The following is an 18,060-nucleotide window of genomic DNA, read 5'->3' as shown; positions in this document are numbered from 1 at the left end:
TTGTTCCTTATCTTTGGCAGGCTTGACATCAGATCGAGTGGTTTGTAAAATGGATGTGAAAGACCTGCATTGTTGCTATTTCAGTGAAATGGTTAATTTCCACTGAATAAGGAATCTTACTCGGAAAGGCTGTTCTTTCTGTACAATTTCCACGATCGAACGTGAAGCGGTATATTTGGAAGCATTAAGTCTTTTCCATCAGAAACCAAGAAAAGCCACATGACCCAAAATATCTTCTTGGGTCACAGGTCAAAGTGCTGTTAGATGCAGCGTGAGGAGTTTCCATAACACTGAAAACACTCCATTCCAGCTGCAGAAGCTAATAAATCAATGAAATAATACAAAACCACAACGTAAAGGACAATCTATATAATTTTTATTTATTTTTTTGTTAACATCACAAAGGCAAAAATAGAAGCGGAATCTCTGCAGCTTTATGTCAATATACCAGATCAAGAAAAACAAGAAGAAATAAGAAAAACACTGACGGTACAAAACTAGGTGTCTGTATCTCTGAGATATCATACAATATTATTCCTATTCAATATTCCAATATTTGTATACAGTACTGTAAGCCACTTTTCTGCAATAAAAATGACACTAGTGTTACAGGGAGTGCGGGGCTGACAGCAACAAGCCACTCTGAATTGAACTGTTTGAAGCAGCTTAGGGAAGGAAAGGTCAGTGGTAATAATTCAATAACACATTTATTATTTCTGGTGACTTCCTTTGTGCAATCAATCTGATCATCCGAGTTTCGTTTTAAACTCAATCTGCACTTAGTGGACAGCCAGTTATACTACATTTTCTGCAGTAACAGCCTCTGTAATTGGAAAAACATTGTCATTAGGGTTTAAGATCACAAACTCTTTGTTTCTTCCCCCAACCTTCAGTCTTTTAATGACAGCTTGGGATTTCTTTTTCCTGCTTCAGAATTGCCAAAGCTTCAAATAAAGTCTGTTCACAGCACTATCTTCCCAGATAATACAAAGTGTTAATATTGCACTGTCGTGTTTATGTGTTGTTCACGCAGAGCTATAATGAAAACGAGCCTGTGCGTTTAGTAATCTGACACACTTTGCTCTGAATCCCCACTAGAGGTATATCAGCAAGAGCAAACTACAACGATAAACAGGAACACTAACTTATGGAGAATCTTAGAAGAATACAATGGAAATGTTTTAGAGAAACCCTAGATCTATCATTGAAAGCTGAGGTTTGCATTTCACAGCAAGTTACTACCCAGGGCTGTTTTGCGCCTCTAAAAGGTCAATACATCTTGTATTTCTACCAATCCCTACCACAACGGAATTGCTTGATGTTATTTTTGCAGTATGCCAGGGTGTTAACTGGGGCTGACACCCTGCCTGATTCTCTAGCCCACCATAATATACTGTACTGGTTTAGATTCACAAAAATTATTCTAAAAAAAAAACCAAAAAAAAACACAACACTTTGATGTTCAATTAAATTACTCAGGCAGTTCATTTCAGAGCTCCTCCATGCACCTTGTATCTAGTTCTGAATAAGTTTACTATGCATTTATTTCATTTTTAATGCTAATTTAGCAGAATGGGAAATGTGAAGACGTTCCCAAATGTCCACACAAAAGTGCACAACATGTCATCGTGGGCAAACTAAATACAAATGACATTTGAAAAGCATTGGCACAACACTGCCTGTTGAGATTCAGCCAATGAGAGGTAAGAACATGGCTTAAAAGCCTTATCTCAAGATTGCAGCTGAAAATGTAGCTGATTGGGGATGTTACAAAACCAAATTGTTCAGTCAATTTAAAACAATGATAAATGCTACCCCTTTAAATCCCAGCTCGCTCTTAAATGTGGTTTAAAACAAACTTTGCAGTGTCCAGACATTTCAAAGTGTGTCATAGCAGCCCGCAGGGGTAAGGGGGTTTAGTGTCTGCCTGTTGCAGTTACATTTCGATACACATTGCACAAATTCAGAACAGTTTTTCACAAATATTTATACCATGCACACCATTTTCATAGCGGGGAAGTGGTAAGAAAGTCAGATTTTCACCCCAAAATGTGTTCAATTTATGTGATAATGCTGTTCCTTAACAGTAAACAACTGGAGAAATAAAAATTATAATACAAATCAGAAGTGCTGGAGAACAAAAATGCAAATTATTACATTTCATGTGTAATTTGATTTTTTTTCCTTGGTTATATAACATATCAAAAGAATGATCCAGATTGAATATGATATTGCATGGGGCACTGCATTGATAATCCATTAGCGTGTTAACAACACAGTGATATCTGAACATACTGGTAGGCTTGTTGCTTTATATCTTTGTATTGGATCGCTAGGCTTCAATCCTTTCATATGGAGAAGACTGACTGCCCTTACTTTGGAGGGACAGGATAAACATTTTGGACACGTTCTTGTAATCCATAGCTAGTCGGGAGATTGGTCACCAGTGTAGACTTTAAGGCAATATCTATTGATTTGGTATCATTTAATCTATGACCAGGAATTGATATGTTTCGTTAAAGTGAAATCTCACAACAATGGACCCAAATGAGTGAAGAATGATATCATTAACAGTAAGGGACAGTTGGCAAGAGAGGTGTCCGACGTATTATTAAAATGACAAACATCAAATAAAAAGACAAAAAAAAAAAACACACTTCACTTGAGATGTATAAAAAAAGGAACAACAAAAAAGACTGAAAGCTGATTCTTCACCCCCGTTGTAACCTGGGGAGTAGAAAAAACAGCTAAAAATAATATATTAAAATATAAACTGTAAATCTCAGGATGATGGTAGAGTTTTATAAGCTGACCACCCACACTGGAATGGAAGGGTGTGGGGATATGCAGGCTCCCATTTCTGGGAGTATGATAGAATTATCCTACATTTAGCTGAGCTTCGACTGTCAATTGCCCAGTGGTTCAACCAATTTTATACATGGGAAACTACTTGGTCATTTAAAAACATCACTATTTTATGTGAATTTAGGTGAGATTTATAATGCTGAATTCAAGGATGTCCACTGGGAGTCCTTCTAAGCTACAAGTCTTTGATTGCAGAGAAGACTGACTTGCCCTGAAGTTGGAGGGAGAGGTTGGAAAGGTTGGGCATATCATTATAATCCACAGCTAGTACGGGGATTGGTCACCAGTAAAGAGTATAGGTGATCTCCATTGGTTGCGATTCAGGAGTATTTAATCTAGGACCAGGAATTGAGGAGTCATGTTTTCAAAGGGTTTACTCCAGTCTTTAGTGAACTCTTATTTTTTAAAAAGGTAAAATGCCTGTTAATTTTACAAAACTATAAACAAACAAATAATACAATCAGAGTTCTCTTAAGCAGCATCAAGGTGTTTTTTTTTCTCATTTTTTTTAACACTTTTCTCCTTTTAAAAAACAGGAGTCAATTAAAGAATGGAGGAAAGCTTTGACAACATGGTCCGAAAGGCGTGTTTAATTAAACTTCAAAAAGCCTCAGATGTCACAAATGGGGAGCCAAGTTGAGGCCCCCAAACTCGGACTTGAACCTCCGGTGAAAGGCCAATTGATAAGATTGACAAGATGCTGCTTAGTATCATTAAAAGACGATGGGCAAGTTTCAAAAGACCACTAGCTGAGATCACTAGCTGATGGTAAAACCAGCTTTCTGCACACTTGTGTGAACTTGCCACAGGGCAGTAAATGCTTTTCTTAAGTTACGATACACGTTTCTTGTTTGACATTTAAATAGTACAACTGTACAATAGAACAACATATCGACATATTAATGCAATAACTGTAGCCATATATAAGGACCCCAAATTTGGGTGCCCTTTATGTATGCCAGAATGTATTTTTTTTTTTTTTTAATTGCTACGGTATATCCTTAAAAAAAAAAAAAAAAAGTCAAATCGAAATCAAAACGAATCATTTCTCTTGTTAAAAAAAAAAAAAAAAAAAAAGTGATGTGGTCTGAAGAATATATTTTAGACCTTATTCCATCTGGCAATAACTTAAAACTGAGCAAACACTTAGACTGGATTAAATCTAAATTCTAGCACTGCTATCAGTGTCTATAGACGTTTGTTGGCACTATGCTAAATATCTGTGTCCATGGTACAAGTTATCTAATTCAGGCCTTTAGTTTCCCAGTCAAATTAACTGAATAGAAAATAATAAATTAAAGCAAATATATTAAATCTGGCCCCAGAAAGTATTTTCCAGTTTTTGTTCCAGGCCTTAACTGTCATGTCACCATGCTGCTGTAGCCTTGTGTCCCATCAACACAATACTTCTTTAATGTATACTGAGCATCAAAAGAAACATCACTTATATTTGGATAAAATTCACTAGATGGATCGAAAAATTGCAAACTCTGTTTAAGAGCAGGTGCAGTGACTTTTTATTGTGCTGATTAAAAAATGACATCACGAAGATGCTGCAAAATGATCTGTCGATCTTGGGCAGGTGTTGTGACTCTTGGTCTCCCAGTTCGTGGCCTGTCATTGACCGAGTGTGTCTGGTTATACTGTCTCGCCAGGTTTGAAATTGCTGGCTGTGAGCACCCAAGGCGACGAGCCACAGTACGCTGCTCTAATCTAGCCTCCAACATGCTGATTGCACGAAGACATTGCTCTCTTGACAGACGTGGCATATTGTTTTTTTTTTCTGTGATTTTCTTTATTGCTTTATTGGAGCTTGCAATTCAATAGCTGAAATCACTCCATATCCAGTGTCTAATCAACTGTCTCACTAATTAGGTGATTAAGTGCATATGCTTCAGTCATAGTCACTCAAGCATGACATGGTCAAGGATGAATGATCAAGTGATTAAAAAGAAACCAAAAACATTTCGTCAATGTCCATCATTTATATACCTTATTTTTTCCCCACAAAATAAATGTGTTTTAATAGTAATATGTTTATTTTGATGCTCTGTATATATAAAAGGCTGTGCACTCAACAGGATGTGCAGCCTATCATTAGGCTTCAATATGGAAGCACCAGCAACCAAGCACCTACCCAGTCTTGCTCACCATGACTGAACGGACTTGCCAACAGGGCGATGCAGTTTCACTTATTCCAAACCCCTCTGATTTCCCGTTTCATGCGATTTACTTTTGCTCCTTTCAGCTGATCGGCTGCTCTTTGCACAATGGTCTTCTGTTTGTCCTATATCTAAAATGTATCATTTGCAGTTTCATGAAAAAACAGAAAAGGGCAAAAACAACAGTAAAGAAAAAATGCAGTCAGAGATGCCACAAGGTGCGCATAGCTGGCAGGTATTCCAATTCTTAGTCCACAACCTGCTGGGTACAACCTATTACACATCAAGTGCTGCCCTTACAATATTGAGAACAGTCTCTCTCATATCCAGTAATGAGAACACACCATGGGAAGGTTTAAAAATAAATGTTTTTGCCTGATAAGCAACAATGTTACTGCAAAGATGCTGCAAGAACAGGAAGTTCTGGTTAGCACTCTGTAAAATGTTTGCACTCATTTTTCAAAAGGTTTACAAGCAATGTGGAAAAGCAGTGCTGGAATGAACCATTGGGGTTTCGCTCAACAGCAGCAGACTGGCAAGCCCTTTGGAATAATAGTTTCGACAATTGGCAGTTTCAGGACACTTGTAACTTGTAATCCTAAAAACATAGCTAGTTTGTGTGGAGGTCTGCGTTTACATGTGAATTGAGTGTGGTTGCAATTGTGGCAATGCAGAATTTGTATAAGTTTCCGTCAAAATGCGGAAATGCTGTAAAAACAGACAAGCCATAAAAACATAACTGCTTCACACATAAAAGGGAACTGTAGAATATAGCCTAAAACTGTGTAGGGTAAAACCTCCTCTTTAGGCTGCTTTCTGAACTAATTGTGGGATAGTGTATTTAAAAGGGGTTATGTTGTGTGTTTATTTCAAAAAGGTTTGTGAACAATAAAATGCTGGATTGAATGCATTAGTTCCTACTCTCCAACAGCAGATGGCGCTAGTTGTCCGGCGCGTGACTTTTGATAATGGTTCCAAACGACCCTTCCCCCATGCCAGTTTTATTTAGGTGTGTGTGTGTGTGTGTATGTGTGTGTGTTTGTGTGTGTGTGTGTCTGTGCTGTGCTCTCTCAGAACTCGTCGTCGGAGCTCAGCAGCAGTGTCTTCTCGTTGTCCCTCATGCTCGCCACGCTGTGTGTGCGTGAGACGGCGTGTCCGTTGCGCTGCCAGCCCGGGCCTGGCTCCAGCGTGGATTGCTGGGTGTACTGCTGGTAAGCAGGGGAGAAGTTGTGGATGGCATCCTGGACAATGTCTCCGGGGTTCATGGTCTCCTTCAGACTGCTGGAGATGCTTTTCATCGGGGCGCATCGACCTGAGAGAAGAGGTTGTTGAGAGAGTGTTTTAGTTACAGAGGAATCAAATCTGGTTTAGATAATTAGTAGGGCCTTTGTTTTGTGTACCAGGGTTAAAGTAATTGTAGCTACCAAAGCAGTTCAATACATGTTCTCTGCCTTGCACATCCATTCATTACACAGGTCTCAATGTACAGTTTGGAACAAAACACATGTTTTACAAACAAGTATTTTCTAAAACATCTGGTACAACACCAGGTTTGCAAACCTTGCTTTTAGTTGGTCTTACACTTCCTGGGTCCCCCCCCCCCCCCTTCCCTGGCTTCTTTCTTGTCAATAACCAATCAGCTGCTTCCATAGACTGACATGCTTCTACCCAGAAAACACTGCTGGGTGAAATGCCCAAGGAGGTAAAGCAGAAACAAAGTTCCTGAAAGGCAAGGCAAGCAAGCTGAGAACTAAATGTAGAACCAGACGTCTGTTTAAAATGAAAATACAGTGCCGAGAAAAAGCTTGTAAACCCCTTAGGATTTTCACATATTTCAAACCTAAAATGTTAGTCGATCTTATTCCAAGTCCTAATAATATATAAAGATAACCTGATTAAACAAATGACACAAAAATCTGATACTTTTTCAACATTTATTTATCCACAAATGATTCAACATTCAATATCCATGTGTGAAAAAGTATGTGAACCTTTAGATTCAGTAACTGGTGGCAACCCTATTGGATATTTAAGTTTTGATTCAAGAAGGCTATCATTGTAAAACTATGGAATTTCCATAATTATCATTGGGGTTCACAAACCTTTTCTCGGCACTGTACATGTGTGCTATAACAAGTATTTCAACAAAAAACGCACCTTTGAGACCTATGAATGCAGAAAGGGGAAGACTTGCAAATTGCTTCGTGTAAAACATTTAGTTACACTGGAGAGGTACACCAATTAGTTCTGTACCTCTTAACTAAGGACTATGGTCTTGGTGTTTAAGGTTAAAATTCATCCCAAAACACAAAAGAAACTGAAGACCTACCATAGGGCCCATAAGTAGGAAGTATTCCTTTATACAGAGCGCAGAGAGAAAGAGAGAGAGAGAGAAGAGCAAACAAACAAGTCAGAACAACATGGTTAGAGACTCGAGACACATTCATGAGAAATATTCATTTGAGATTCAGAGGTGTGGGTTAGGTACAGATGAAAATGTTGGAGTGAGAAGAGGCCGACCAGCCCATTGGCCTCGCTAGCGCACCTTTTACCCTGGAAAGGAATTTCATAGGGCAGAACAACCAGTGTGTCTTTTTACATTTAGAGGTTGAACAATCTGTAGTATTTGTCAAAAGATTAATATTGTGTGTGTGTGCGTAAAAACATGAAACATGAGCACACAAATGCTGTGTGTAGTCTGGTTAAACACTTTTTATGAATAACTCAGGCCCTGTCCACACTGCGTAACCGAACTCAATGAACCCTTTCAAAACCGGGTTTAGACTGCATGCTGGAATGCTTCAAACCTGAACGTTATTTTCAAACTGTTACAGAATTCAGAAAAAATCGTAAAATGTAAAAAGGTACAAAATTTGCAGAAAATAAGTTTTAAAAAAAAGTTTCCACATAACAAATGTATCCTCCTACTCTCCCATTTCAGTGTCTCAGGTCCCAATGATGGCACTGCAGACACAGGAATGTCCCACAGGAGATACAGGAGTATTCTGTCTCCATATGAAGACCCTTTTTTCCAGTAATTACTTACATAATTCAGAGCATGCTGGAATATAAAAATGGCACAGAAATTACAAAGTAAAATTGCAATAATTTTTCAATAACTATTTATGCATACACTTCATCATGAAGTGTATATCTATCTATGAATAAGTAACTATTGACCTCTCTCAACCACAATGTAAAGCCACCAAGGGGTGGTGTTAATGTAAAAGTCAGAATGTGAGGAGAAGTAAAAAGAGTTTCTTCCAATAAAGACCATAAATGGAATGAGCTTTGACCTCTTGAGGTCAATAAGTAAATAACAAAATAAATAAATCGAATAGTAAACAAATAAATAAATACATAAAATACTTAAATACATAAAATATAAAAAAAAATCAGCCTGCCTCCCTGGTCACCTGCACTAGGGCACGGCAAATCACAAAGTATGGTAACGCCAGACTCATGAACGACAAATAAAGCACAGGAAGTGTGTAGTATAAGCATGGGAGAAGGATGAATAACTGCAACATTACTGTGAGAATCTATCAGCAACTTCGTGATCAACTTTGTAAGGGTATTTGCTTCTTAGTAAAATAAAATGACAACGTTGTAAAAATAAGCTGCAAATAAAATATATTGCTCAAGCATTAGAACTTGACTATAAACAGCAGCTGTGTACCTGAGACGTCTGTTATACAAGGATTACTAAAGTTAGGTTAGAAATGTACCTTCAGAGGGTAAATTACAATAAAAACACAAACCCACGCAGACATCAAATGAATGACAACAGAAAAAAAAGACTGACTAGAACATTGCTTTCTAAAGTAAATCATCGAGCTAAATAACTATCGAGAAGTAATCAATCTGACAGGTAATCTATATATAAAAACAGTAAATAAACCAACTTGCAAGGAAACTGGCAAACACAATAACGTGTCCTAAATATATTACTAATGTAATATGTCATGGCATATTAGTAAGGGATGTGTGAGCAAGAACATAAATAAAAGAACGGATACAAAATCAAATAATGAAATCACCTTCCATGTCTACAGCAAAAATAAGATCCAAAAGCTCTTCATCCTCCAAATCAGGATCCTCGCCCCCACTGGAGTAAATCACAATTACTCCCATTCTCCAAAGAACTGCTTTGTGAGATCGCTTGCCGAATTCCATTTTACAAAATCAGCTCTCAACTACAATCTCATCTGGGTTCAAAGTTCATTGAGCCTACCCTTCAGTCCATGCGACTGTTTTAAGTCTATCAGTACACAGATCACATTTCAGCACCATTTTAAATGATGCAATGGATACAAAACAAGCAGCGCTGTGAAAAGGCGGGGCCCGAAATATTGAAAGTGTTAATCCAGCTCATAGCGCCCACATTGAAGCACCGTTTCATGTTTAGTCAGGCTTAGTGTCGGGCAAACACTATTAAAATAGTTTGGTTACAGCGCAACGGACAGTGGACTTAATACGACAACCCTGCAAATATGGAACCCATGCCCACGGAAGACATAGCGTTTCAACCCGCAAATATGGAACCCATGCCCACGGAAGACATAGCGTTTCTTAGCATGAACATTATGGCTTTGTGCATTTCGTTTTTTTTCTTCTATTGCTCCAGATATCAATAGTGCCTTGAATTCGGCATCTGACCACATCTCTCCACGATCCACCTTTTACAACATAAGCCTCAAAAATTGTATGCAGTGAAGTTGTAATGATAGTCGTTCTCCTCATTCAGGTGCCTGCTGAGTATTTACAATATCCCCGCTGCAAACATTTTTGGAGGATTCACAAAAAACATTGTTGGGTATTAAACTATCGACACTTCTACAAAGCGCACCACCTGTTGTGATCTCATTGAGAACTGGACTTGAGACTGCCTCTGAAGTGCTCGAGTCCCGTATTAAACACTCTGCAGTGTACATGCTAACCGTATTGAGCACTTTTAAGCCGGTTTAAGAGCAACCAATACCCCTTTTCTACCTGCACACCCGAGCCGAGTTGAGCCAGCCTGGTACGGCTCGGGTAGCTCGAGCTGCTTTTACACTACAAGAACGCGTAATGAACGTGCTGAGTCCATTAAAACGTCACAGACTGCAAAAACAGAACTAAGCATTAGTTTATAAAATATGTTTTATCATGGATTTTTTTTGTTATTGCAGAAAAATACTGAAAATGCGTGTGTGTGTGTGGGGGGGGGTTTGCTGAAATACATACTAAAACAAAGGAAGCAAAGACGGGGGACCGTATTACAGGTATACATAATTGAATTATGTCCTTATAAAATTGATTCATGAAACGACATGTGGTTTAATGTTTCTCATTTTTTCGATGCATCGATCAATAGTCCCAGCCCTGATATCTATACATCTATCCCCTCGCTATAAGGCTCTCGCTTATAACGCACCTCGGATAAAACGCTCCTACAGCATGTCCCCCAATTCCCTATACTAGTGATTCATGCAATATTTCAACAGTAAGTACAGTACCGGTGTTGTTAAAACTGTAAACAACTTCTCAGTCTAACTTCCGTTTCTGTCTCTCCCTTTTGATACAGTATCTGAACTGAAGAAACGCTGCGCTGGCACTTTATAACACAGACATCTTATTCAGCATTCGTTTTATAACTAAACAAATATTAAGCCTATTACATGGTTCTCTTTCCTAATGTATTTACTTTTTTGCTTTGAGAGGTGCTGTGGCTTTCTCCGGGAGACGAGATGCTTCAGTCCCGCTCCCCATTCGGCCTTCCCCACTCCTGCTTCAAACTGAGCTCCTGACCGCCGTTTAGCCAGGCTATTTATAGTTTAAAAACTGCTAAATTAAAATGATCCACGAGTGGGAATGTTACCTTTTTTTTGTAATAAATATAGCGTTGATTACATGATGCTTGATGGAAAAGTTACATTTTTGCTTCACTTACGTGCATTATAGAGAGTTATTTTATTTAGTATTTCAGTCCGATGTGTGTTGTTATGTGTCCCGCAGTGTAAAGGTAAGGAGTTAGGAAAACATTTAGCGGTTGTGGTCCTGGGCGTTGCCACTTTCTCTTGTAATGACGCTTGAGCGTGATGATGAAATGCAGTAACCCCGCCCACAGCCTGCTTCGGCCCCGAGCCACATTCAGATATGTTGCGAGGCTGGAGACTCGGGTGTGCAGGTGGAAAAGGGGTTATGGAAAATATGGTTAAATGCATAGTGTGGACAGGATCTTAGATATTACCAGTACTATTCTATGCCGAAGAACTTTCTGATTAGTAGAAATCAATGCAGCATAATTTTACAAACAGGACATCTGTGTTTAAACATCTAGTGAAATCCTTTGTTCGTGTATCACTTAAACTGAGGAGAGGAGTTTCTTACATCATAGATCACAGTGGTTTTATATTAATAAAGTCTCTTCACAGTACTGCCTTCCTACCTTCCAGGATAAAAAAAAAAAAAAGTCTCATCTCTGTGTTGTGTTGTATGCAACAAGAAACTGTGGGTTTAGTTAACTCAATTTGCTATGAATCCCAATACAAATTTGATTTGGGTCCCAATAGAGGTAATATCAGAAAATGTCTCACCTAACCGCACTGACTAATAATATGAATATGAATTCTCTGGGCAGGCACCTAATATAAACAACAATAGCAATAAATACATGCTCCCCATTTCTGGAATAAACAAGACGTCATGAGAAACAATTATCCACAGTATTTCATGGGCAGGATGAAGTGATGACAAACAAGCCCTTTGTATTTGTAGCTGGTATGAACGCATGCTGCCCAGCAGGGCTATATTGTCCTACCCTGTGTGACGAGCTGCTTGTCCACATAGACCTTGTAGGTGAACGCGTAGCGCAGGGCGATGGCAGCGAAGAACATCTCCACGCAGATGATGAAGTTCTGATAGCCGGCGGCCACCGTGCCCTCTCCCACCGACACCTCCGCCGAACTGATCTTCGGGATCGCCCCGCACTTCTCCAGGACAGCCAGCAGCAAGCCTGCACACACACACGCACGAACGCACGCACGCACACAGAGACAGAGACACACACACAGAGACAGAGACAGGAGACACACACACACACACACACACGAACGCACGCACGCACACAGAGACAGAGACACACACACAGAGACAGACACATAGAGACAGAGACACACACACACACGCACGAACGCACGCACACACACACACACACACACACAGAGACAGAGACACACACACACACACACACACACACACACACACAGATACAGACACACACATACACACAGTTCAGATACTACTATTACCCTGTTCCTGTAGACCACCAGCTCCCAGTTTGTCTAAATGTACTGTGCAATTATCCACACATCTTTATAAAATCAGGGTGTATTGAATGAATCTGAACCGCAGTGGGTCACACACGGCCATTGGTGCTGCACTAACTGATTATATGATTGGGATCGAGCTCTCCACAGAAATCAGGAGAGGGTCATTAATGTTGATCGGGCTAATTTACTATTCAAAGTGAAACAAGTGTGAAACAGCTGCTTGTTCACTCATTACACACTGAATGGTAAATAAGCCCGATCGACACCAATGACCCTCATCATTGTCCGCAGCCGTAGAGAGTTTGGTCCCAATAATCTGTTCATGCAGCTCTAACGGAAACTGTTTACATATTACATTAGGACCAAACCATTTTACTTCATTTTAAAAGACAAAAATGCACTTAATAGAAACATTTAACCGCTGCCAATAATTAGATTCACTACAATATAGATCAATAAAATAAATCCCATTATGCGTTTCAATACGCTGTGTAATATTTTTAAAAAGTGTTCCTAAAAGAGCTTTGTTTTCAATTTTTGATTCATTGGTGAACGCTTCCACCTCTATGCGCCAGTAGCACATGTTCAGTAGCACATAACTTCTGTCACAACTTAGTCACAGTACAGTCTTGTGGTAGTTTGAAATGTTTCTTTATGTTTTTGTGAGTGTACTGCAGACACTTCCTAATCTACTCCAGTTGGGACTGGACCCTGTTTGGATGTAGTGACTTCTTCAGAGTACTTATTGCAATGTGTAACATGAAGGATGCAGTTTCCACATCTGCCGTCAGCAGGCACTGCACTGCGGAGAGTGTCAGGGATGCTCACCTTGCCAGAAGGACAGGAAGATGACAGACTTGACCATGAAGAACTTGAGCACAGGGCTGTAGGGGCTGAGCAGCTCCCGAGTGGCGAAGTAGAAGAGGAAGAGCGCGTACAGAGCCAGGCTCACCGAGATGTTGTAGACGATCGTCACGTAGAGGTATCCGCTTGCCACGCTGGGAGAGAGCGAGACAGAGAGACAGGGCGTCACAAGCTAGAGCATAACCCAGCTTGAGCCGTCTTCTGTATTATTAATCATGAAGCCACTTTCACCAAATCCAATCACGTCGTCTTGTGCATGATAGACTAGGGGTACCATCGAATAGGCAAACAGTAAAGTGACAGTCGACTAATCACACAACTTCACTGGGGTCTGTTCAATTGATCTAAATAGTGTCATATCTAAATAACAGCACCTTTAAAAAAAAGAAGTGGGCTTTGTGAAAACCAACAACCCTAACATTGTGTGAGAGTCACTGAGTGTGGATTTGTCTTTAAAAGTCAGGCAGGATTGACGTTACTTACTTGAAGTCTCCATCCTTGTATTTCCCAAAAGCTTGCAGTATCACAGTAATCATGGCCATCAAGGGCTTGACTACGCAGAACTGCAGAGTCGCCTGGAAAGAAACAGACAGGAGTCTCAGTCCCTTCGTACCGGCAACCTCACTGCCATCAACCTACAACCACTATGTGTGCGCTTAGGGTGGGAATTTCCATTAAAACATATTCAACTACAGGGCTCCTGAGTGGCGCATCCGGTAAAGGTGCTCCGCGTGGAGTGTAGGATGCGCCCTATAGCCTGGAGTTCACCGGTTTGAATCCAGGCTATTCCACTGCCGACCGAAGCTCCCAGGGGGCGGTGCACAATTGGCCGAGCGCTGCCCACAGAGGGGAGGGAGGGTTAGGTCGGCCAGGGTGTCCTTGGCTAGCCGCACACCAGCGACCGCTGTAGACTGGCCAGGCGCCTGCGGGGTTGCCTGCAAAAACTGCCCAGAGCTGCGTTGTCCTCCGACGCTGTAGCTCTGGGTTGGCTGCATGGCAGCCCTGCAGAGTAAAAAGAAGCGGTCGGCTAACGGCACATGCTTCGGAGGACAGCGTGTGATCGTCTTCGCCCTCCCGAGTCAGCGCAGGGGTGGTAGTGGTGAGCTGAGCCTAAAATACAATTGGACATTTCAAAATTGGGAGGAAAAAAGGGTTTTAAAAAAAACAAAAAAAAACACACACATATTCAACTACTTTAAATATTTAAAGCATGAGAGTACTTGAATGCTAGTCTAATCTTTTCCTTGATTTTCCTTATCTTTTTTATTGTACCGTACCTTTTCACTGTACTTAAATTAAAAGTAGTTAAAAGTAGCAAATTCATTTCAGAAATCTTACCTGCTATTCACTGTGTGTCTCTCAAATGTGCAGTTCCGTAAGTTCAACAAACGTATTTTCATTTTAAAACATCTGGTACTTGCTACACGAGGTAAAAAAGTTCTCAGTTTGCTTGTCTTGCCTTCAGGAAGTCTTTTACTGCTTTACTTCCTGGGTCATTTCAACACAGCTATCAGATGTCATATTTTAAAATGAAAAAACACATCTGCTAAAACTTTCTTTCAAAACTGCACATTTGAGAATAATATAATGAATGGACTTTGCTAGCAGGGAAATGTATGGGATTATTATGTCCGCTACAATCTCTAAATACCTGTGAACAGCAAGGAAACCAGTTTCTTTTTAGATGTTTTTATTTTGTGTGTCAATTATTATTTTACCCCTGATTCTCTCTCAGTTTGGAATGCCCAATCACTTTTCTCCTCACTGCAGCAATTCCCCACATGGCTCAGGAGACCCGAAGGTTCAGTGGGTGTCCTCTGATCCCACAACCAAGCCAGCTTCCTTTTTGACCCAGTAACTCGAGAGTGGATGTCAGTGAGCTACCGCCCTCTGGAGGACAAAGGCCACCCCTGCAGGTGTCCGCTCTGAGCTCACTGGGCACCTGGCCAGCAGCAGTGTTGGGACAACAATGGAATTTTTGTATCACGATCATCTAAAAAATTATCATGATAACTGCTTTTATCACGATAATCCATTTTGGTGTCTTGAAACTTTAAAATTCCAGCGGCAATGCTTTATTTTGAATACTTTATATTTATATATTTATATATATATATATATATATATATATATATATATATATATATATATATATATATATATATATATATATATATATATATATATATATATATATATATATATATATATATATATATATATATATGACACACATATACACACACACACACACACACACACACACACACACACAGACGTTAAGGGCAAAACCTGAGGCAATCTAGTTTCGCCAAGGACTTCTGGGCAAATCCCGAAGTTACCACTTTTTTTCGGCACTCGCCTGCAAATCTAGATTGGCCCAGAACTTGAAAAAGACAACTGGGCGAAACCCGTTTTTCAACAGTTTTCACTGAATTTCAGAACTAGCCCAGGCGATTCTAGTTTCGTCCAAAGCTTCAACATCGATGCTGGGCCAATCTAGTTTTTCCTATGCCAATTATTTGGGCAATCCAGTGACGGGCTGAATAAATGAGACGCGCTGAATAAATGGACCACTAACGATTAAGTTAGGTTAAAACTGATTAATAAAATCCATTTAGATTTTTTTTTCTGTTTAAATCTAAAAATACATTTGAGCACCCTAAGATTAGTTACCTCCCTTCCTGTCAATCGGTACCCTGATATGAATTCTGTCTGTGTACACTGCATCAAGAGGATTGGACCGGTCCCTAAATACTCATTCCCTTCCGATTTCTCCGCCATATCGACGCCCAGCTAGTTGTATGCGTGGCACGGTGTGTCCTGAAACAGGATCTGTGATGAGAATTGCTACTTGTGGTTGCTGTCTGGCTGTCGCAAGTTACAGTCAAAATCGGCAATGTCACAGCCCTGTGAAAAAGTTTTATGAAACCCAAATTTTAATCTGCAAAGTGCCTGCGACTGTGATTCGGCACAAATTGCTTGTATGAAACGGGTCCCAAGTTGCTTTGTTGCTATGGCAATGTGCGTCACAGGCACAGCTGCATCGTGTCAGACTGTTTACAAACAAGTAGGGTAACAAAATAGCCCCATTTACACAGAAGCAAACTACTCACTCTGTGGCAACAGACTACTGAACTAAGTTTGTTTGTGTGGAATGTTATCCTGTGAATTCTGACTACGATCCTCGATAATGGCGATATGGATGGTAACCATGATAACAGATCAACCTGATTTATAAAAATGAACATTACCATCGCAATATTACAACATTTTAGATAACTGTCCCAACACTAGCCAGCAGGGTCACCACTGTAGCGCGATGGGGTGAAACAGTCCGTGTCAGTTTTGCCTCCCTAAACCACGGGAGCACCAGAGCCAAAGCGACGCTCCCTTCGGAGTCCCCAGCAAAGACGGGTGACTTCACACAGCGAAGACATGAACCTGCGCTGTATGACTCACCCTGTGCACCACACAGCAGTGTGGTTGGTTTAATAAGAGGAAGGAGCAACTCGACTGACCTGTTTGCAGAAACGCAGGAAGCCAATAGAGTAGGTCTTTCCCCAAAGGCAGCAGGTTCCGTACATACAGCTGGACCTACAGACAGACAGACAGGGTTACATTGCTGCTGCAAAGAGTCCTACACTGAAAAAGCTTTTCACCTATTTTCGTAATTATCAATTGCATGTCTTTTATGGGACAACAAACGAGTATCAATGATAAACTAGACATTGACTATTGCTTAATGTAACATTGTATATATACTGTAAATTGAAATAAACCACTAAAAAAAATCAGCATGCTTCTTGAATGACAACACAAGTGTTTTATAGTTGTTGTGAATACATACTACCCTACCTCATTTAATGTTTGTCTTTAACAAAATAGTCCATCATTAAATGATCCTTTGATCTTACAATGCATCATACAAGCAGCCCATCAGGACCATGCCCTGTATTGTGATATCGGATCGCATCATTACAGCCCTAGTGAACACAGTCCGAGTAAGTGGGTGGGGGGTTGCTGAGGCACGCAAGTTGGATATCAATCTTATCTTACGACCCACCTTATAAGACATAGGCTCCCAATGTAGGTCATGAAGAGTATTAGGTGGGTAGGATTGACAGCCAGCTTATGTGCACACTGCACCACTGTGCACCCCCTCCCACTCACACAGGAACACTGCACCACTGTGCACCCTCTCCCACTCACACAGGAACACTGCACCACTGTGCACCCCCTCCCACCAGCACACTGCACCACTGTGCACCCTCTCCCACTCACACAGGAACACTGCACCACTGTGCACCCCCTCCCACCAGCACACTGCACCACTGTGCACTCTCTTCCACTCATACAGGCACACTGCACCACTGTGCACCCACTCCCCACATCACACAGGCACACTGTACCACTGTGAACCCCCTCCCACTCACGCAGTCACACTGCACCACTGTGTACCCCCTCCCATTCACGCAGGCACACTGCACCACTGTGCACCCCCTCCCACGCACGCAGGCACACTGCACCACTGTGCACCCCCTCCCACTCATACAGGCACACTGCACCACTGTGCACCCCCTCCCACTCATGCAGGCACACTGCACCACTGTGCACCCCCTCCCACGCACGCAGGCACACTGCACCACTGTGCACCCCCTCCCACCAGCACACTGCACCACTGTGCACCCTCTCCCACTCACACAGGAACACTGCACCACTGTGCACCCCCTCCCACCAGCACACTGCACCACTGTGCACTCTCTTCCACTCATACAGGCACACTGCACCACTGTGCACCCCCTCCCCACATCACACAGGCACACTGTACCACTGTGAACCCCCTCCCACTCATG

The 18,060-nt window shown here is 41.0% G+C and overlaps 1 protein-coding gene across 4 annotated transcripts in view; it reads right to left on the bottom strand.

Moving 5' to 3' along the window:
• Window positions 1-359: 359 nt before the first annotated feature.
• The window catches only part of LOC117968496 (transmembrane protein 184B-like), a 65,257-nt gene continuing 47,556 nt past the window's right edge, over window positions 360-18,060 (bottom strand). For 2 of the 4 annotated variants that reach the window (XM_059016126.1, XM_059016128.1), the window contains 6 exons: window positions 16,726-16,801; window positions 13,688-13,779; window positions 13,169-13,338; window positions 11,830-12,024; window positions 7,357-7,383; window positions 360-6,339 (listed from right to left, as the gene is read on the bottom strand). In XM_059016126.1, the coding sequence (XP_058872109.1) occupies window positions 6,098-6,339; window positions 7,357-7,383; window positions 11,830-12,024; window positions 13,169-13,338; window positions 13,688-13,779; window positions 16,726-16,801 (802 nt within the window). In that variant the 3' untranslated portion in view covers window positions 360-6,097. The remainder of the gene's footprint in view (window positions 6,340-7,356; window positions 7,384-11,829; window positions 12,025-13,168; window positions 13,339-13,687; window positions 13,780-16,725; window positions 16,802-18,060) is intronic. The other 2 variants (XM_059016127.1, XM_059016129.1) reach the window with 1 other exon arrangement.

Source organism: Acipenser ruthenus, chromosome 52 (assembly GCF_902713425.1).
Source record: "Acipenser ruthenus chromosome 52, fAciRut3.2 maternal haplotype, whole genome shotgun sequence".
NCBI classification, from domain to species: domain Eukaryota; kingdom Metazoa; phylum Chordata; class Actinopteri; order Acipenseriformes; family Acipenseridae; genus Acipenser; species Acipenser ruthenus.
This window is presented reverse-complemented; position numbering and strand designations above follow the sequence as displayed.